At 34.3% G+C, this 15,555-nt stretch overlaps 1 protein-coding gene and 1 long non-coding RNA gene across 24 annotated transcripts in view; one reads left to right on the top strand and one right to left on the bottom strand.

Moving 5' to 3' along the window:
- SOX5 (SRY-box transcription factor 5) overlaps positions 1 to 15,555 on the bottom strand; it is a 1,002,640-nt gene that overhangs the window by 34,460 nt on the left and 952,625 nt on the right. For all 22 annotated transcript variants that reach the window (XM_025455370.3, XM_035707446.2, XM_035707449.2 and 19 more), the window contains one exon: positions 7,138 to 7,315. In XM_025455370.3, coding sequence (XP_025311155.1) covers positions 7,138 to 7,315 — 178 coding nt within the window. The remainder of the gene's footprint in view (positions 1 to 7,137; positions 7,316 to 15,555) is intronic.
- The window catches only part of LOC118352584 (uncharacterized), a 39,564-nt gene continuing 32,734 nt past the window's right edge, over positions 8,726 to 15,555 (top strand). For both annotated transcript variants that reach the window (XR_007406549.1, XR_004809914.2), the window contains exon 1: positions 8,726 to 8,854. This is a non-coding gene — a long non-coding RNA (uncharacterized LOC118352584). The remainder of the gene's footprint in view (positions 8,855 to 15,555) is intronic.

Raw genomic sequence — 15,555 nt, 5'->3', positions numbered from 1 at the left:
TACCAATCGTGCTGATTCCCTCTCTTGGCAAATGGCTTCACCTCTGATTGTGGAAAGACCAATAAAGCTGAGCTTTCACCTTCCTGCCCTACTCCCACCCTGACTCCTACCTCCTGCGAGCTTCAAATCTGTCTTCATTTTTGCCCATGGCCCCCTCCTGCTTCAATGAAAATGGTGCCTCTACTTTTATTCAAGGCAAATACCCTAAACTCATGCTCTAGATTTCTATACATCTCCATTGGTCATTCTCTTTCATATTTATGTCATCCATATCTGAACTTCCTCACCATCTCTATTGTACGTAAGTTTCTCCACCTGAGACAAGCAATTTGTAAGTAAGTTTCTCCACCTGAGACAAGCAAATAAGTTTCTCTTTCAACTTTGTGTTGCTCTCTTTCCAACTGTCTCTCTCTTTACCTTCTAAGATTCTAATCATACTCTCCCATTACTTCTTTGCCCTTTCATTTCTGCTACAATTTTGTTTCTGTGCCTTTGCTCTTTTAAGTTGTCAAATCCAAGGGACACTTGCCATGGCTTGCAGAATGACCTCACTAACAATCCTCTCATTATAGATACTCCTTTCTTCCTTGTTTCTCATCATAACCTGGGGTCCCCCTTCCTCTCTGCCTCCTCCATCTTCATATCCTTGTCTGGATCTGGTGTTCATCTCCTCCTTAGATTTGGTCCAAGGTTACGATCTTCAGAAAAAAAATTGCATTTTGGAGCTGGACATGCCTGAATTAAAATCATAACTTTGCCACTTACAAGCTATATAAATTGTACATGTGATTTTTACCTTTTTAAATCTCAATTATCTTATTGGTTAAATAGAGATAGCATTCACCAGATAACATAAATGAGTTAATACAGTCTTGCATAATAAGTGGTCCATGAAACTTATTCACTGTCAATTTATTTATAAAATGGCATAGTGAAATAGGTAGGATTTAGGCATTGGATTCAGGTGGGTCTGGGTTTCTATTTCTTGGGAAGTGTGATATGTGCCAAACTAGAACACATAATTTCATTGAATTTCCATTCTCATCAACTATAAAATGAATGTCAGGTTGATGGAAGAATTAAACAAAATATATCTTATGAAGGAGTAGATAACATTTGGTACCTGAGGAGGCAGTAGAAAATGTTAATTCCTTTCTTTTCTTTTCTCTTTCATTTTCTCTATTTGCTCACCCTCAGCAGTCTTACTGTATGGCTTTGACCATAATGATAAAATCTGTGAAGGGATATAATTTCTTGGTATAGAGGTTTGATGAAAGGGAATCACCCTATATACCCCCCAAATGATCACTTGATACATTTTATTTAGCCTTAATTATATATTTAGGCACCAACTGCATCATAAGATAGAATTGGAAGGTGGATATGTGCTTAGGCAAGTTTTGGTGAGCCTCAATCTTAAGAGGGAAGTGGGAAGGCAATGGTCAATATGGCTTCCTGTTAGCACTTCAAATGGAATTTGGGAAATGCAGGTGTAAGAAATTTGCAAGATTCTGTAACCTTGTTAAATTCACCACAGTTTGATTTTTTTATACTTTGGTGTGTCTTCTTAATCACTACCAACAAAATTCTCAAAATTCCTATTCCCAGCAAAGGCCTGCCTCCTCCCACTCCCATTTCTGTCTCCCAAACTTTACTCTTACTGAAATACTCTTTCTTTCTGATGTGTTTGGGACTTTATGCAAACGTCACCCCTTCTGTAAGGACTTCCCTGATATACCCCAGGCATGCTCCTTGGCAACATTAGAACTTCTCATCTCTATGCTCCTGCAGAACCTTATATATGCTTTTACTGTCACATTGCCTTCCATTTGTCTAAGTTTGTCTTTCACACCAATATTTGAATTACTTGAGGGCATTTTAAAATTTTCAATCTTTTATTCCTTTGGTCCATGACAGGGTCTGTTGAAGGTATAAACACATATTTCTAAGTTGAAAGTATCTATCTTTGTAATTCCAAGTTATTATCTATGTCATCACATTGATGGAAACCTGTGCCATAATGACACAGATTTATTAAACTCACAGATTTAACAGATGCTATGCAGGCAATACAAATTCTTATTTACTACATATTTATTTTACATAGGACTTTTCAGCCTAGAAGTAAAAGTAAGCACACATGTGTTTCAAGTTATTTTCCACAAATATTAATTTTTTTCTATTGTTGAGGTCACTTATCATCATCAAATTTTTGGCACCCTGATATATAGCCATTTCTTCATCTGTGAAAACTCACAAGAATTAATTAGATTATAAATGTGAAAGCAATTTGTAAATTGTGAAGTGCTATGCAAATGTTAATTGCCAGATGTTGAATAATACCCTCAACTCCCTGACAATCCACTGGCTTTCTATTAAACTCTTACAATATTTTTGTTTGATAACCTACCCTCATAGAAGCTTTTCTGATTAAAATTGTAAACTAATAATGAAACTTCAAGGTAATATCCTCCTTTATGTCATTGTATTTTAAATTAGCAAGTTATACAAATAAAGTACCAAATTAATGAACTGGAAAATTTTTTTCCTTCATTCTATTGAACCAATGTAAGTCTACTATATTTGCTCAGGAAAGTTTTACTTCTTATGTGTTAATGTTTCTCAAGAATAAAGGGTAAGAATAACACATTCTAGATTCTTCCAAAGACTAAACAGTACAAGGCTGGAGGCATCTAAAGTCTCTCTCCAAGACTTCCAACTGCTCACCGTTCTGCAAAATGCATGGCATAGAGAAGATATTTAATACCCATTTATTCGATGAATGAGTGAAAAGCTAGATAAATGACTAAGAAGAACATCTAACGTGGAGAGCCTACCAACAGGCAACAGCTGAAAACAGAGCATGCCAACCAGAGACCATGAATCCTATGGCCTCACCCTCTGCTGGCTATGAGTTTGGGCAAGTTACTAGGTCTTCGTGGAAAGTCGTTTTCTTGAAATTAAAATAGAGGAAATAAACATAGAGTCACAGAACTGTCTACCCTGTGATAGAAACTTACTTAGAATCCCTGGGTAAGCGTTTAGCCTCCTTAGGCCTTGGTTCCTTATCTGTAAAATAACAAGTATTGACTGGATGATATGGATATCTGGACTATCTATTTCAGGGTCTATAAGTCTAAAATTAGCTTCACTGAGAAATAGATTAAAAATGCTTTTAAAATGTTTAAAGTATTATACATATGTACAACATAGGTGAAAAAGGCCAATAAAAGAAAGATAATATTTGGGCAAAAGATTCTAAACTTATCCATCATTCTTCTGAACTATTCAAACCTTTTAAGGATCCCCTTTCTTTTGGAGCAACCTATGCTTTGCATACCATATCAAAGGCATTTTTACAGAATACACTGTAATATTGGTCACCAACCTCAAAAACTCACTTTCTATATTTGTAGCTAATAGATATATAGCAAAGAGCCCATGTTATTAGCGATAACTTAAGTTATCTTTTAGTTCACAGTTTTCCTTGGTTTATTAATGGCATAACACATTAATTCTTCTTTCAGGGGTGACCTTTACAACACCATTAATGTGCACAGCTTTTATCCAACTACATTATTACTCATTACAGTTTCAGCTTTCAACATCTGCATTTGCTGAAAAGAGAAAAGTAAATCGTAGTGGCCTCGAGTCCTTGGAATATATGAGAGATGTGTATGTGGTGAAGGGATTTTTCAGGAAAAAAAAAATAAGAGAAGTTTTAGTCGTGGAGAAAGTCAGATGATAAATGTCACTAAATACATTCTTGCCTTTCTAAAATATTTTGTCATACTTAATCCCTGGAATGCTGAAGTAAAAATCCTCATATGATAAAAATGCAAATCTACGGGTTATTTTGTTAAATATTCTAGTTCTAGTGACATTACAAAAGTAGCTCATAGACCAGCGCTGTGATATTTCTGAGCCTTCATGTCTATTCTGGAAGTGAATCATTCCTGCCAGATAAAATATTTTTTCTTTTACATACTTAGGACATGAAAGCAATTCTTATCTTGGAGTCCATTTAGGATATGGAGCCAAGTAACCGAGTTAGGCCATAACAGAGTGCTGCATGATGATAAAAAATCTACATGTACCCCAAACCTTTTTCAAACTTTTCAAAACTTAAATTTTCACAGTTTCTGCTCTCTCTGCTGCCCCACTGCCCCAGACTGGCTTCCTGTTGACAAATGATCTGGAATTCTACTCTGTGGAGATTGAAGCATTTGAAAGACATTCCTTCAGCTTTTTCTTTCTTTCTCTTTTTTATCCACCCCACAATTTCTCTGCAACTTTACTCCCTTTTTTCCTTTGTTTTGTTCAGTCTCAGAAAAAAAAGAGGGGCTTTGCTCTTTTGCAAGGTTAATGCTTTCTCATGATCTTTTGTCTTGTTCCATCATTGTGCTCTCTTTCATATCTTTATCTGTCTCTGACTCTTCTTCTTCTTGACATTATATATATAGTCACATATATATGAATGATTGTCCTATTTTAAACTTGTCTGTACGCAGTCCTCTTAAAATAATCACTTCTCAACACTAAGCTTACAAAAAGACTGATCTATAGATCAGCTGCATTTTCTCTCCTCATAGTCTTCAAATCATTGTGATTGAAATTCTGCTAAGACATGCTCCTAAAACTTCTCTGTCAGAGTTTACCTCTCCACGAGCTCCAGCTAAATCATAAAGCTTTTCTTTTTCATTTTTTTTAACTTTTCCGTTGTCAAATGCAACACTGTTAAATAACACCTCATTTTTTGAAACTCATTTTTCCTAGGCTAGCATGACACGGCCCTATCTTCATTCCTATTCTAAGACAATCACTTGCTCTTTATCGGTTTTCCCTCTAAAAAAAGTTTGCTGCTGGTTTTAAAATGTGTACAAAGATATTTTGATATTCCTTCCTTCAGAGCTGGAGCCTAATACCCCTTCCTTTGAGTTAGGCTGCACTTGTGATTCTCTTATGAGAATAAAGTAGACTGGACTCTGTGTGACTTTTGAGACTAGGTCATAAAAGGTACTGTTGCTTTCTCTCTGTTCTCCCTCTTTGATCACTCAGTCTGAGGAAAGTTAGTTTCCATGCAATGAACAGCCCTACAGAAAGACTCACCAGGCAAAGAATGGATCCTTTATTAACACCAATGTGAGTGAGACATCTTGAAAAAGAAACACCTATCCCTAGAAAAGTCCATAGATGACTAGAGCCCTAACACATTGACTGCAACCATGAGGCCTTCAGCCAGAACCACCCAGCTAAACTGCTTCCAAATTCTGACTCTTAGAAATTGCGAAGTAATGAATATTGGTTATTTTAAGCTGCTGAGTATTAGTTAATTTGCTATGCAGTAATGATATCTAATGTAGTAGGTAATACCTATGATTCTTTATCTCAGTTCTCTTCTTACTATACACACTTTTTTGGTGAACTTATTTTTTTTTAGAGGTACACGTATCTTTTCATTTCCTTTATTTCTTTTAATTCTAGGATAGCTAACATACAGTGTTATATTAATTTCAATATAGTGATTTAATAATTCTATACTTAGTTTCAATATAATGATTTAATAATTCTATACATTACTCTGTGCTCATTGTGATAAGTGTACTCTTAATCCCCTATATCATATATAGTTCTACATCTAAAATGCTAGCACTTTACATATCAGACTTACATTTATAGTTTCCCCCCAAATATCTCTACCTAACAACTCCTTGTGTTTCAACACTTACTAAATTTTTATGTTCCTCCTCCAAATCTCCTTCCACTTTGGTCTTCTCTTTCACGGTTAAGGGAAGTATTAGCCTTATTTCAATGATTCAAAATCCTAGACTCCTCTGTCTCCAACTTGAACCTCACCAGGTACTTTCTGTCGAGGATAGTTGTATCAATTCTTTACTAACATCTCCTCAATCTATTCCTTTCTTTGTTGTATCACTGCTTATTTCTAATTCATGTAACTAACTGTTGTCCTACACTAAAACAATGGTTTCCCTATCCCTATCTCTTCCTGCTGCCAATACTCTTCTTCCTTAAAGTACTGATCAGATTGCTGTCTGGAGAAAAAGTCAAAACTTCTGAGGATAGCATCCAGTCAGATTCCATCTGCTCCTTTCAGTTTTAGCCCCAATCACTTTTCACTACACACTTATCCTATATGCTAACCAACTCAGTGCATCTCTCAAAAATATGCTATTTTACTCTGGATTTTGTTTTAAAGGCTAAAATGCCTGGAACAGTCTCTTTTCCTCAAGACTCCACCTGAATTAGGCTATCCCCAACTTAGCCTTCCTTGATCCTTCCCAAATAGAATCCAACATGCTTCTTTTTGATGATAAGGTTGTGTCTCTGCTCTGAAATAGCACTTACTATGGCTGACTAGTACTGTAAGAGGGATGAGTCATCCCCTAACTAAAGAGTCTTATCCCTGACTAAACCCTGAGCTCCTTGAAGGCTTGTCTGTGCTAGTTTCCTTATAACAGTATGCAAATGATAAACATGTCAATAAATGTAGGTTGAAGTAAGTGTGTACAGTCTAATTTATGTGTTACTAAAGTAAGAATCATTGGAATTTTTAAAAAGTCAGCTTATAGAAGCATTTTCTAGTGTTGACTTTACCAAAATGACAATAATGGAGAAATGAAGCTATGTACTTTTTATAATACTTTGGTATGTTCAAGTAAATCTCAAGCAGTATGGAATTGAAAAACTTCATATCCTGATGGGTTACTGCTCATCTAGGTAGAATATCTTTTATCATTATGAATAGTTTGCACACATCACAAAAAATGGAAATATATTTCAGTGATGGAAAAGGCAAGTTATCTAACAACAACATTCTGGACACATTGCTCTCTTCGATTAAGTCAATTAGGCCTCCTTTTTAAAATAAACTTAAGAACATCAGTGACATCAACAAACATAACCAGTTCAATTAGCTTTTCAGGGGGACATTGTAACTTGGACTTCAGTTATAAATAGCATTTGCATGTTTAGAACATACCTATGAGGTTCATCAAATTGAAACTTTCCTATGGAACTAAAACCATGCACAGGGTATGCGTGATTCGCCATTAAAAAATGATTTCATTCAATTGCCATAAACAGAAAATCAGCAAGAACAAAAGAAACAGAACTTACCTATTGTGCTAACTCTGGCTGAAGGACTAGCTAATGCTGCTGGGACAGAGGCTTTGAGGGGGCCTGCCCCACTGTTTATTCTCAGAGCTGGCATATGGGGAGAGGTGGGTGATGTGGGTGATTTGCCATCAGAGGTCTTGGGTTTAGCTGATAGGTTCAGTGGCTGTGCCACTTCATCCTGCAATGATCATTAGAACATGAGCTGTGATAAGGCACGGCTGATCAAAAATGCCTAGAAAAACACAGGTATACAGCCTGTCATTTCCCACCAAATTACTCTATCAATCAGTGGTCTTAACATTCAACCTGAACATTAGAGTGTCTGGTTAGCTGTCAACAATGTCACTTACAACTACATATTATGAAAAACCTTTTGTATAAAAGAAAGTACACGTGCAGTCAACTATCCAGAAAGTATATAACTGATGTACCTATAAGAAATATTCTTAAGCTACTCTTTGTACTATTCATTTTTGCTGAGAGGCAATTACATAATTCATGCAAAATTATGATATAGGTAGGTTTTTTTCAACCTCATAATAACAGGGGTTGAGTCCCAAGCACCTTTGTACCCTAGTGCTTAAGACAGAGTACCTGGAATTATCCATGATGGAGGAGTTAATTGGTGTGTACCTCTGATCAGAACTGCTCTCCAAATTAATTACAAAAAAAAGAAGGAAACTTTCTGTCTTAGAAAATAAACTTTTCTCTTAGGTTTCACAGAAACAGTTTTGGATTTCATCTAAAAATGAAAATAAACATAATTGACATTATACCAATTTGTGCTATTTATATGTGACACTGTTCTAAACACTTAGCGTTACATTTTTAAATCTAAATTTGTTTTCCAGATTTTCCTTACAACGTATGCCACAATCAATACATTGTGGTTTGAAGATATTTATGTGGTTAATTCAGAACATATGATGAGTTCCAATTGTTCAATATTTGAATAGGTCAAGTTTATGTAGTTTTCATTCTATTTTATACCTTTCTATGTTAGTCTTTGTGTAATATCATACAAAAATTTATGTATACAATTATCATCAAAATTTCTACCACATTTATAAGAATCAGATAATATTAACATTACATCACTTTTTTCATCACAAATTGAGAAATTTGTATTCCTCTTTTGTGCTCTAAAATGGAAATATCACATGTTTATACTTTGTTGCTTACAATACCTACAATTTTACATGTAGTAATATTGTAGAATAAAAATTTACTTTCCACTTTGTTACTGTTCTATCTTCATGAGTTAAGAACATAAACTATCTACAGGTAGTAGCAAGATAACTTGCTGAAAGTGGAACAAGTTGGAAAAATAGTGTGATTTGATGGAATGGAAACATATTAATGTGTACAAAATTATATATATATATATATATCTACCAAAAACCATTGAAATCAATCACTTATAAAAATGGTAAAATGGCATAATATGACATCTATTTAAAGTTTATATTTTTAAAGTGGTTTATTATTAAATTCCATGGTTGGCTGCACCTAGCAAACTTATGAACAAACTAGAAGAAATTACTCTTTAACATTTTTTTTAAATTCTGTTTTCTGTTTCAGGAAAAAAAAAAAAAAGAACAGCTAACTGAAAATCTATGAGAATTCAAAGAGCAATCTGAGATCACATTAGATGTGTAGTAAGTTGATGACCATCATACCAAATTTATATGGATTCATAGTCTTGGAAGAAAGGAAGGTAAGCTAATTCCATGACTGGTTCACTATATAATTAAGAAAAGTTTACTTTAGCATTGTAAAATCTGCAAGGGCAAAATTATTCAGAGATCTTTCAATCTGGAACATTTGGTTAAGGTGGTGAGCTATAATCCTTATATATGAGGTTATGGTTGACAGAAACCCAAAAGTATTGTGCCCCTTTTGCCCATACTGCAGTACAGATGAGTACAAATGTGATCCTTGGATCAGTACCATCAGCACCATTTGGGAACTTATTAGAAAAGCAAATTCTCTATTCTAGAAACTTTGGAGGTGGGTTCTAGCAACCTGTTTTAACAAGCATTCCAGATGATTCTGATGCACACTAATATTTGAGAGCCATCACCATATACCATATAGAGATAGTTTTTAAAAAAAAATTAACTTCAAATTCTTTTTTTTTTAAGACTTCCTCAATGTAAGGAGGTAACATTAAAAAACACATGTTGGGGCACCTGGGTAGCTCAGTAAGTTAAACATCCCACTCTTGATTTCGATTCAGGTTATGATCTAATGGGTCCTGAGATCAAGCCCCAAGTCTGCTTCTGCTCAGCATGTTTCTCTCCTTCTCCCTTTCCCTCTGTCCCCCGACCCCAGCTCGTGCTTGCTCATGCACACTCTCTTTCTCTCTCTCTCTCTCAAAAAACATGTCTTTAAAAAAATACATGGTTATCTCATTCTTTAAGATTTTATCAAAGCATAACGTACGCTAATAACAATAAATGAAAACATACATATGTATAATAAACTAAATGCTACTGACATTCAGTAGGCCAATAAAGATTAGGATCCAGATTTTCTTCCTGTTAATTCAGTTTAAATATCCTGTCAGATAGGAGCTTTACTGACTGTTTACCATGCAGCTGTAAATACTCTAGACACTTTATCCTTTATCAAATGTACCTGCTTACTGCTTTCTGTATGAAACTACTGCCTTTTGTCATGATAGCCTGAAAACTTCCTTGGGCAGTATTCACAACTCTTGGAAAAGTTTTGAGGGAAGACTTGGAAAAATTAAGGTGGTTGTTTCACTTGACTGTGCAGAAAAAAAGAGAGGATGGAATATATTCCCAGAGTTGCAAGAGAAGAGATTTATGAGCACAAAGGAAATAGAGCGTGAGTGTGTATGTGTAGGGGGAATGATGGTGTTGATGAAGATGATGCAGATGTAGGTGCTGATGGGATCTGAAGCATATGAAATGTCATATGCTTAGCTTTAAGCACTAAGCACTATTACATGCACGTACTGAAAAATGACTACCCAAAGCATTTATTAGAGCAAGAGACCCACTGGAACTCTTAATATTCTCCTCCATTCAAGGCAGCACAGATGTCTGAAAGCCAAAAAGTGCAAAGCCCCAAGGACATAATAGAGGTTGACAGTTCCCAAGTTGATAGAAATGTCATTCAAAATTGCCCTTTCGTTCTCTTTCATTGTGTGACCTGGCTAATGGTATATTAATAAGAACCCACATGCTTGATCCTTATAGTGGTAACTATACAAATAATTTTGACCCATTATATGATATTATTTCACAATTTGGTTCTTCTAATAATTTACTACTGAGCTACTATACCAAATACCTATTATTCATGAAGAATACAAAAATTACAGTAGTTTTCCCATTTTCTATTAATTATTTTTCATTTGACTAGATGAAAAATTTAAAATCCTAACTATAAAATGAAGGTGGACTATTTATTTATGACCTGCATTCTCCTAATTATGAATATGCACAATAAATGCCAAAGGTTAAGTTTTTTCCCAAAGGTTTTTCTACTTTGTTTTTTATTTGCAAGAACTTATTTAGGAGAAATTTGAAAGCTTAGCATGATTAAACCCACTCTTACAAATAAAGCATGCATTCTAAAATTGTAAATAAATAATTTTTATATAAAAGAATATAAGTAATTTTCAAGGTCAAGAAAGCATTGGAAAAATAGCATTTCTATGAAGTACACTGTAAAGTGATAAAAAAACAATTTCTCTTTAATTACTTGTCTAATCATTAAATGATGCTTCCATTTGAAAATTTTGAAAATAGCATATTTCATAATTAGTTAATTTATACACAAAGTGAGAGTTAAGAAGAATCTTATATATCTGTTGAATAGTTCCAAAGTTGATATGCTAGCCTAATATAAATATAAGGCAAACGTTTTAAGAAAACGTGTAAGCTAAGGTAAATAAGTTTTAACTGATAGGTTATTACCTACATTTATAGAATTCATTATAATATTTCAAATCATCTATTTAATCTTCAGTTCTATGAAGTAATAAATAATCTCAGAAAGGAAACTAAAACAAAGTTCTAAAGAAACCCAGGTTGTTAGACTCATCATACAATATTCTTTTTAGTTATATAACAAATTTAATCTTAAATTTAAAAAGACGTTGATGAAATGAATTTCTGAAATTCAGACTTAAATATGTAATTCTTTATATCAAAAAAACACACATAAAGGTCAATACATGTGCAATAAAATGAAGTAACACACGCATTCGCTATTGATATACCAGCTTAAAATTTCAGGTACAAATGTTGATTTCTTTGGTGACTTTTTTTGTGCTTCTCTGTTCTCTGTACTACATAGCATCAAAAAGGTCATTTGGTAGCGCTAAAGAGCTAAAATACCAGGAGTCCACATCCTATATATCAGAAAATACAAGAATTCATACAAAAATGCATAAGAGAATAATATTTCATATATATAAACATAAGTTCTAGGAATCTATTTATGATTATAACTTCTCCTAATATTGTCTAATTTTACTCATCTGGGATAAAATGCAAAACAAGTATAATCTAAACAAACATAAAGTTCAGGCATGTTCCACTTATAGCTACTACGACTTGTCTGAAAGCAAACATCTAACTAATGTCAACTTGTCTTCATTGTAGAAATATTGTGGAGGTGTAATGAATTTATGTCTTGTAGAAATATTGTGGGGGTATAATGAATTTATGTCTTAACCAATGAAAATAAATATTCCACAGAGATAAATAATAAATTTGGAAGAAGAAAATTACTTGACATAAACATACAGCCTTAGATGCACTGGAGAAATACAACTGTAATCAGGAATGCAGAATTATTCCACATAAACGTAACAAAAACTATAAAAAACTTTAAAAAATAACTATGTAAATTTAAAATATATTTTACTTAGACGATTTTCAAATAATAAGCTTATTCTAGGAAAAACATGTTAGTCTAACATAATCGTATGATAGTCTTAATTTTTAATGTGTGAAGACCAAACGGCTCACAGAAATCGATAATTTATCAAAGAAAAATCATTCTCTAGAATCCTGGAGGTTTATTTCTCTCCCCTCATTCCTAAGCCTTTCTTCTTTTTAATTTTTTTAATTTATTTTTTATTTTTGCTAAGGAAGCTTAATAGAGTACTAGAAAACAGGACTACCAGTATCCTAAAGAAATCTACTCCCTTCTGTTTGTTTCCTTGTCCTTCACAACAGAAAATATATCTACATGCAGGTCCTTGAACCGCAAGTTGCGCCACTAAGGATGAGCAGATAATTATATTCCCCAGAATTTAAAATCCCACCTTTATTCACATCTTTACTCATTCTCATTATTATAATTTTTCTTTAAGTAGTTACCTAAGATAGTTACTGAAAATCAAATATTTATTTGGTGGATAACAAATTTAAAGCATTATACTGGCAATGGGCAAGAACATATAAATTTATGCAATCATCCATCCATCCATCCATCCATCCATCCATTCATTCTTTATTGAATAAAATTTCAACTATTTATTACTTGCTCTTTTATGTTGGGCATTTAGAAAAATGCAAATCACCTGACATCTAGGCCTGTGGCTTTGAGGCTTTGGTTTTATGGGGTCAGTAATAAAGGAGCAAAGAATGTATTTACTTTATATTTAAGCCTGCAGTGAAGATGCATGTGGAATTGAGTTTTATTTAAACTATTTGAGGACAGTCTGTGTATTTAATGTATTCTTTCATTTATAAATATGATTTGATTCCTTAATAGGCATACAACTATTGAATAAAATAAAATATGGAATTTCAGGCTACTTCCTCTGCACAATTTGAAATCTGTGGTTGTCCCCATATTTACCACAAATACTCATGTGAAGTAAGTAGCAAAAATAACATATGGTGGAGAGTAAAGCATTCATGAAGCATGTTGCAAAATTAATCAGCTGGTTGCTATTATCCTCTCTGATAAAATAATCCTATTAAGTAGGGAAGTTACACTACAGGTTGAATTGGATAATGGGCACTGTGGCTGCACCTCTCTTCCCTAGCTTGCATTCATTGTCTATTCCTATTGTTCACTGCAGGAACCCTCTTGCACCTTTTCCGTCCATATAAGGCAGTTCTTTCTACAGTTCAGTTAGAGGCTTACTAGAGAGAAAAACAAAACAAAACAGATAAAACAAAACAAAACAATCTTTTTGAGAATCCAAAAGTCCCTGATCTCTGATCTTTCCTTCATAAACTTAGATCAGAAAAAGGTTTGCATTTATGTGCAAAAGGCAATCAAGGTAATATCAGATAAAACTACCTAAACATGTTAAATTATTTTCTTAGCCCCTTAAGAATAAGGGATCCTACTTGTATAGCTACTCCAACTCCATAATTTATTAGTAGGTTCTTGATGCCTAAAAATCAAGTCTATCAACTTAAAGACCACATGGTCCTGAGGCCCTTTTCATGAAGGAATGCTTGCCTTTGGTCTTACAAATTGCAAGATGCCTTGTTAACCAGGCAGATAGAACTCCAGGAATTCTTTGGTAGGTATGCTTTTGCTGTGTTAATGCTATTAGACTTAAATGCCATTTAAATGCAAGTCTTCAGTTATTTAGCTGAGGGTAATATATTGTAGCTTCTCATTTAGCTTTCTTATTTTGCCAGTTTACACTTTTGCTTCACATATATTGCTTCTTTTAAAAGAGAGTACTAGTAGTGTAGTTGGGGGATATTTGCTTCATAGTGATAATTTCATATTGTTTTTACATTTAATTAAGTTACAGGTATTCACATAGTCTTCATCATCTAATTTGTTGTTTTACATGCTCCCTGTTCCTTTTCTGTTAACATTTGAGTCAAGTATTTCCCTTGTTTTTTTTTGCTTTTGATGATTTAATGCCTCTAAAATATCAATTATATCCACAAACACACACACATATATATTTGAACACAAATAGAAGAATAAAGTGCGTGGCTTGGCTTGTGGAATATCAGTAATATTTAGCATCCATTTCTTAATTTAAAAATTGCTTCATAACACCTAAGCCAAAAAATGCCATCCCTTCTACACACAAAGTTCTTCTGGGGTAGCTGGCCCTCCAGTGGCCCCCTGATAATTCCTGCCTCCTGGCATTTATGATGGGGCGTATTCCCCTCCCACAAAAACAGGACCAAGCTATATAACCAATAGGCTACTACTGCGGAAAGGACAATTTGACTCCCAGTGCTAGGTCATAAAGGATGTTGTAGCTTCTACCTTCCTCTTTCTTGGATCAATCGCTCTGGGGTATGGTTTCTCAATCTCAGCAACTATTGATATTTTGGCTGAATAATTCTTTGTTGTGAATGACTGTCCCGCGTAGGATGTCTAGCTGTATCCCTGGCTCTACACTAGATGCTTGTAGCCCTTCTGCTCATGCTGCAGCAACCAAAACTGTCTCCAGATGCTGCCAAATGTTTCCTGGGGGACAAAATCATCCCCAGGGGGGAGCCACCTGCAATGTCACGAGGATACTCAAACAGCCCATAGAGAGCTCCACCTGGCAAGGAGCCAAGGCTTCTTGCCAACCACCAAGATATGACTTGTTAGGCACGTGTGTGAGACACTTTGGAAGTGGATGTACCAGCACCTATCAAGCTTTCACGAGACTGCAACCACAGCTGACAACTTAATTGCAGCCACATGAGAGACTCTTACCCAGGTCCATCCAGGTAAGCGGCTCCCAGATTCCTGACCTGTGGAAATTGTGTGAGATAAGCGTTCATTGTTTAAAGTCACTAAATTGTGCAGTATCTTGTTAGGCAGTGATAGCTAATCCATCGTCCTAAGGAAGACGTATAGCCAACACATGTTAAGTGCTTCCATGATTCTAAAGCATTTTTTTTTTTTTTTTTTTTTACCATTACTTCATTTTGATGCCTGGAAAAAAACTTGTTTCTCATTCTTCAACCATAATATATGAACGCATTTCATGAATCTCCCTCAGTTTTACTCATTTACTTTGCAGAACTAGATATCGTTCCTTTTTGCTTTTTCTTTCTGTCTCTTTTAATATTTCTTCTCCCTTCTCTTTAACATTTCTAACTGAGTTTTGAAACTTTAATTTTAGATTAACTATCTAACCTTTACTTTTCATTTTCAAAATGTGCTAAAACTATACCGTATATAGTTTCTATATATGTACTTGAAGAATGTCCTGTCAGAAGAACTTTAGCTCACAATACTAAATGAAAATTCATTCACAGAAATTCTGCAGAGTAAATTTTTCAAATGCAGAGTACATTTGAAAATATGGAGAAGGAATACAAATGTCAAGAATAATATTTGATGAGAACAGTTATAACATGAGCCAGTGTAAAATGTATGGTGTTTCAGATTCAACTTTGTTTAACCTCTTGTCCCTAGACAACTTCAAATTCCTAATAATAATGGTTA

Source organism: Canis lupus, chromosome 27 (assembly GCF_003254725.2).
Source record: "Canis lupus dingo isolate Sandy chromosome 27, ASM325472v2, whole genome shotgun sequence".
NCBI classification, from domain to species: domain Eukaryota; kingdom Metazoa; phylum Chordata; class Mammalia; order Carnivora; family Canidae; genus Canis; species Canis lupus.
This window is presented reverse-complemented; position numbering and strand designations above follow the sequence as displayed.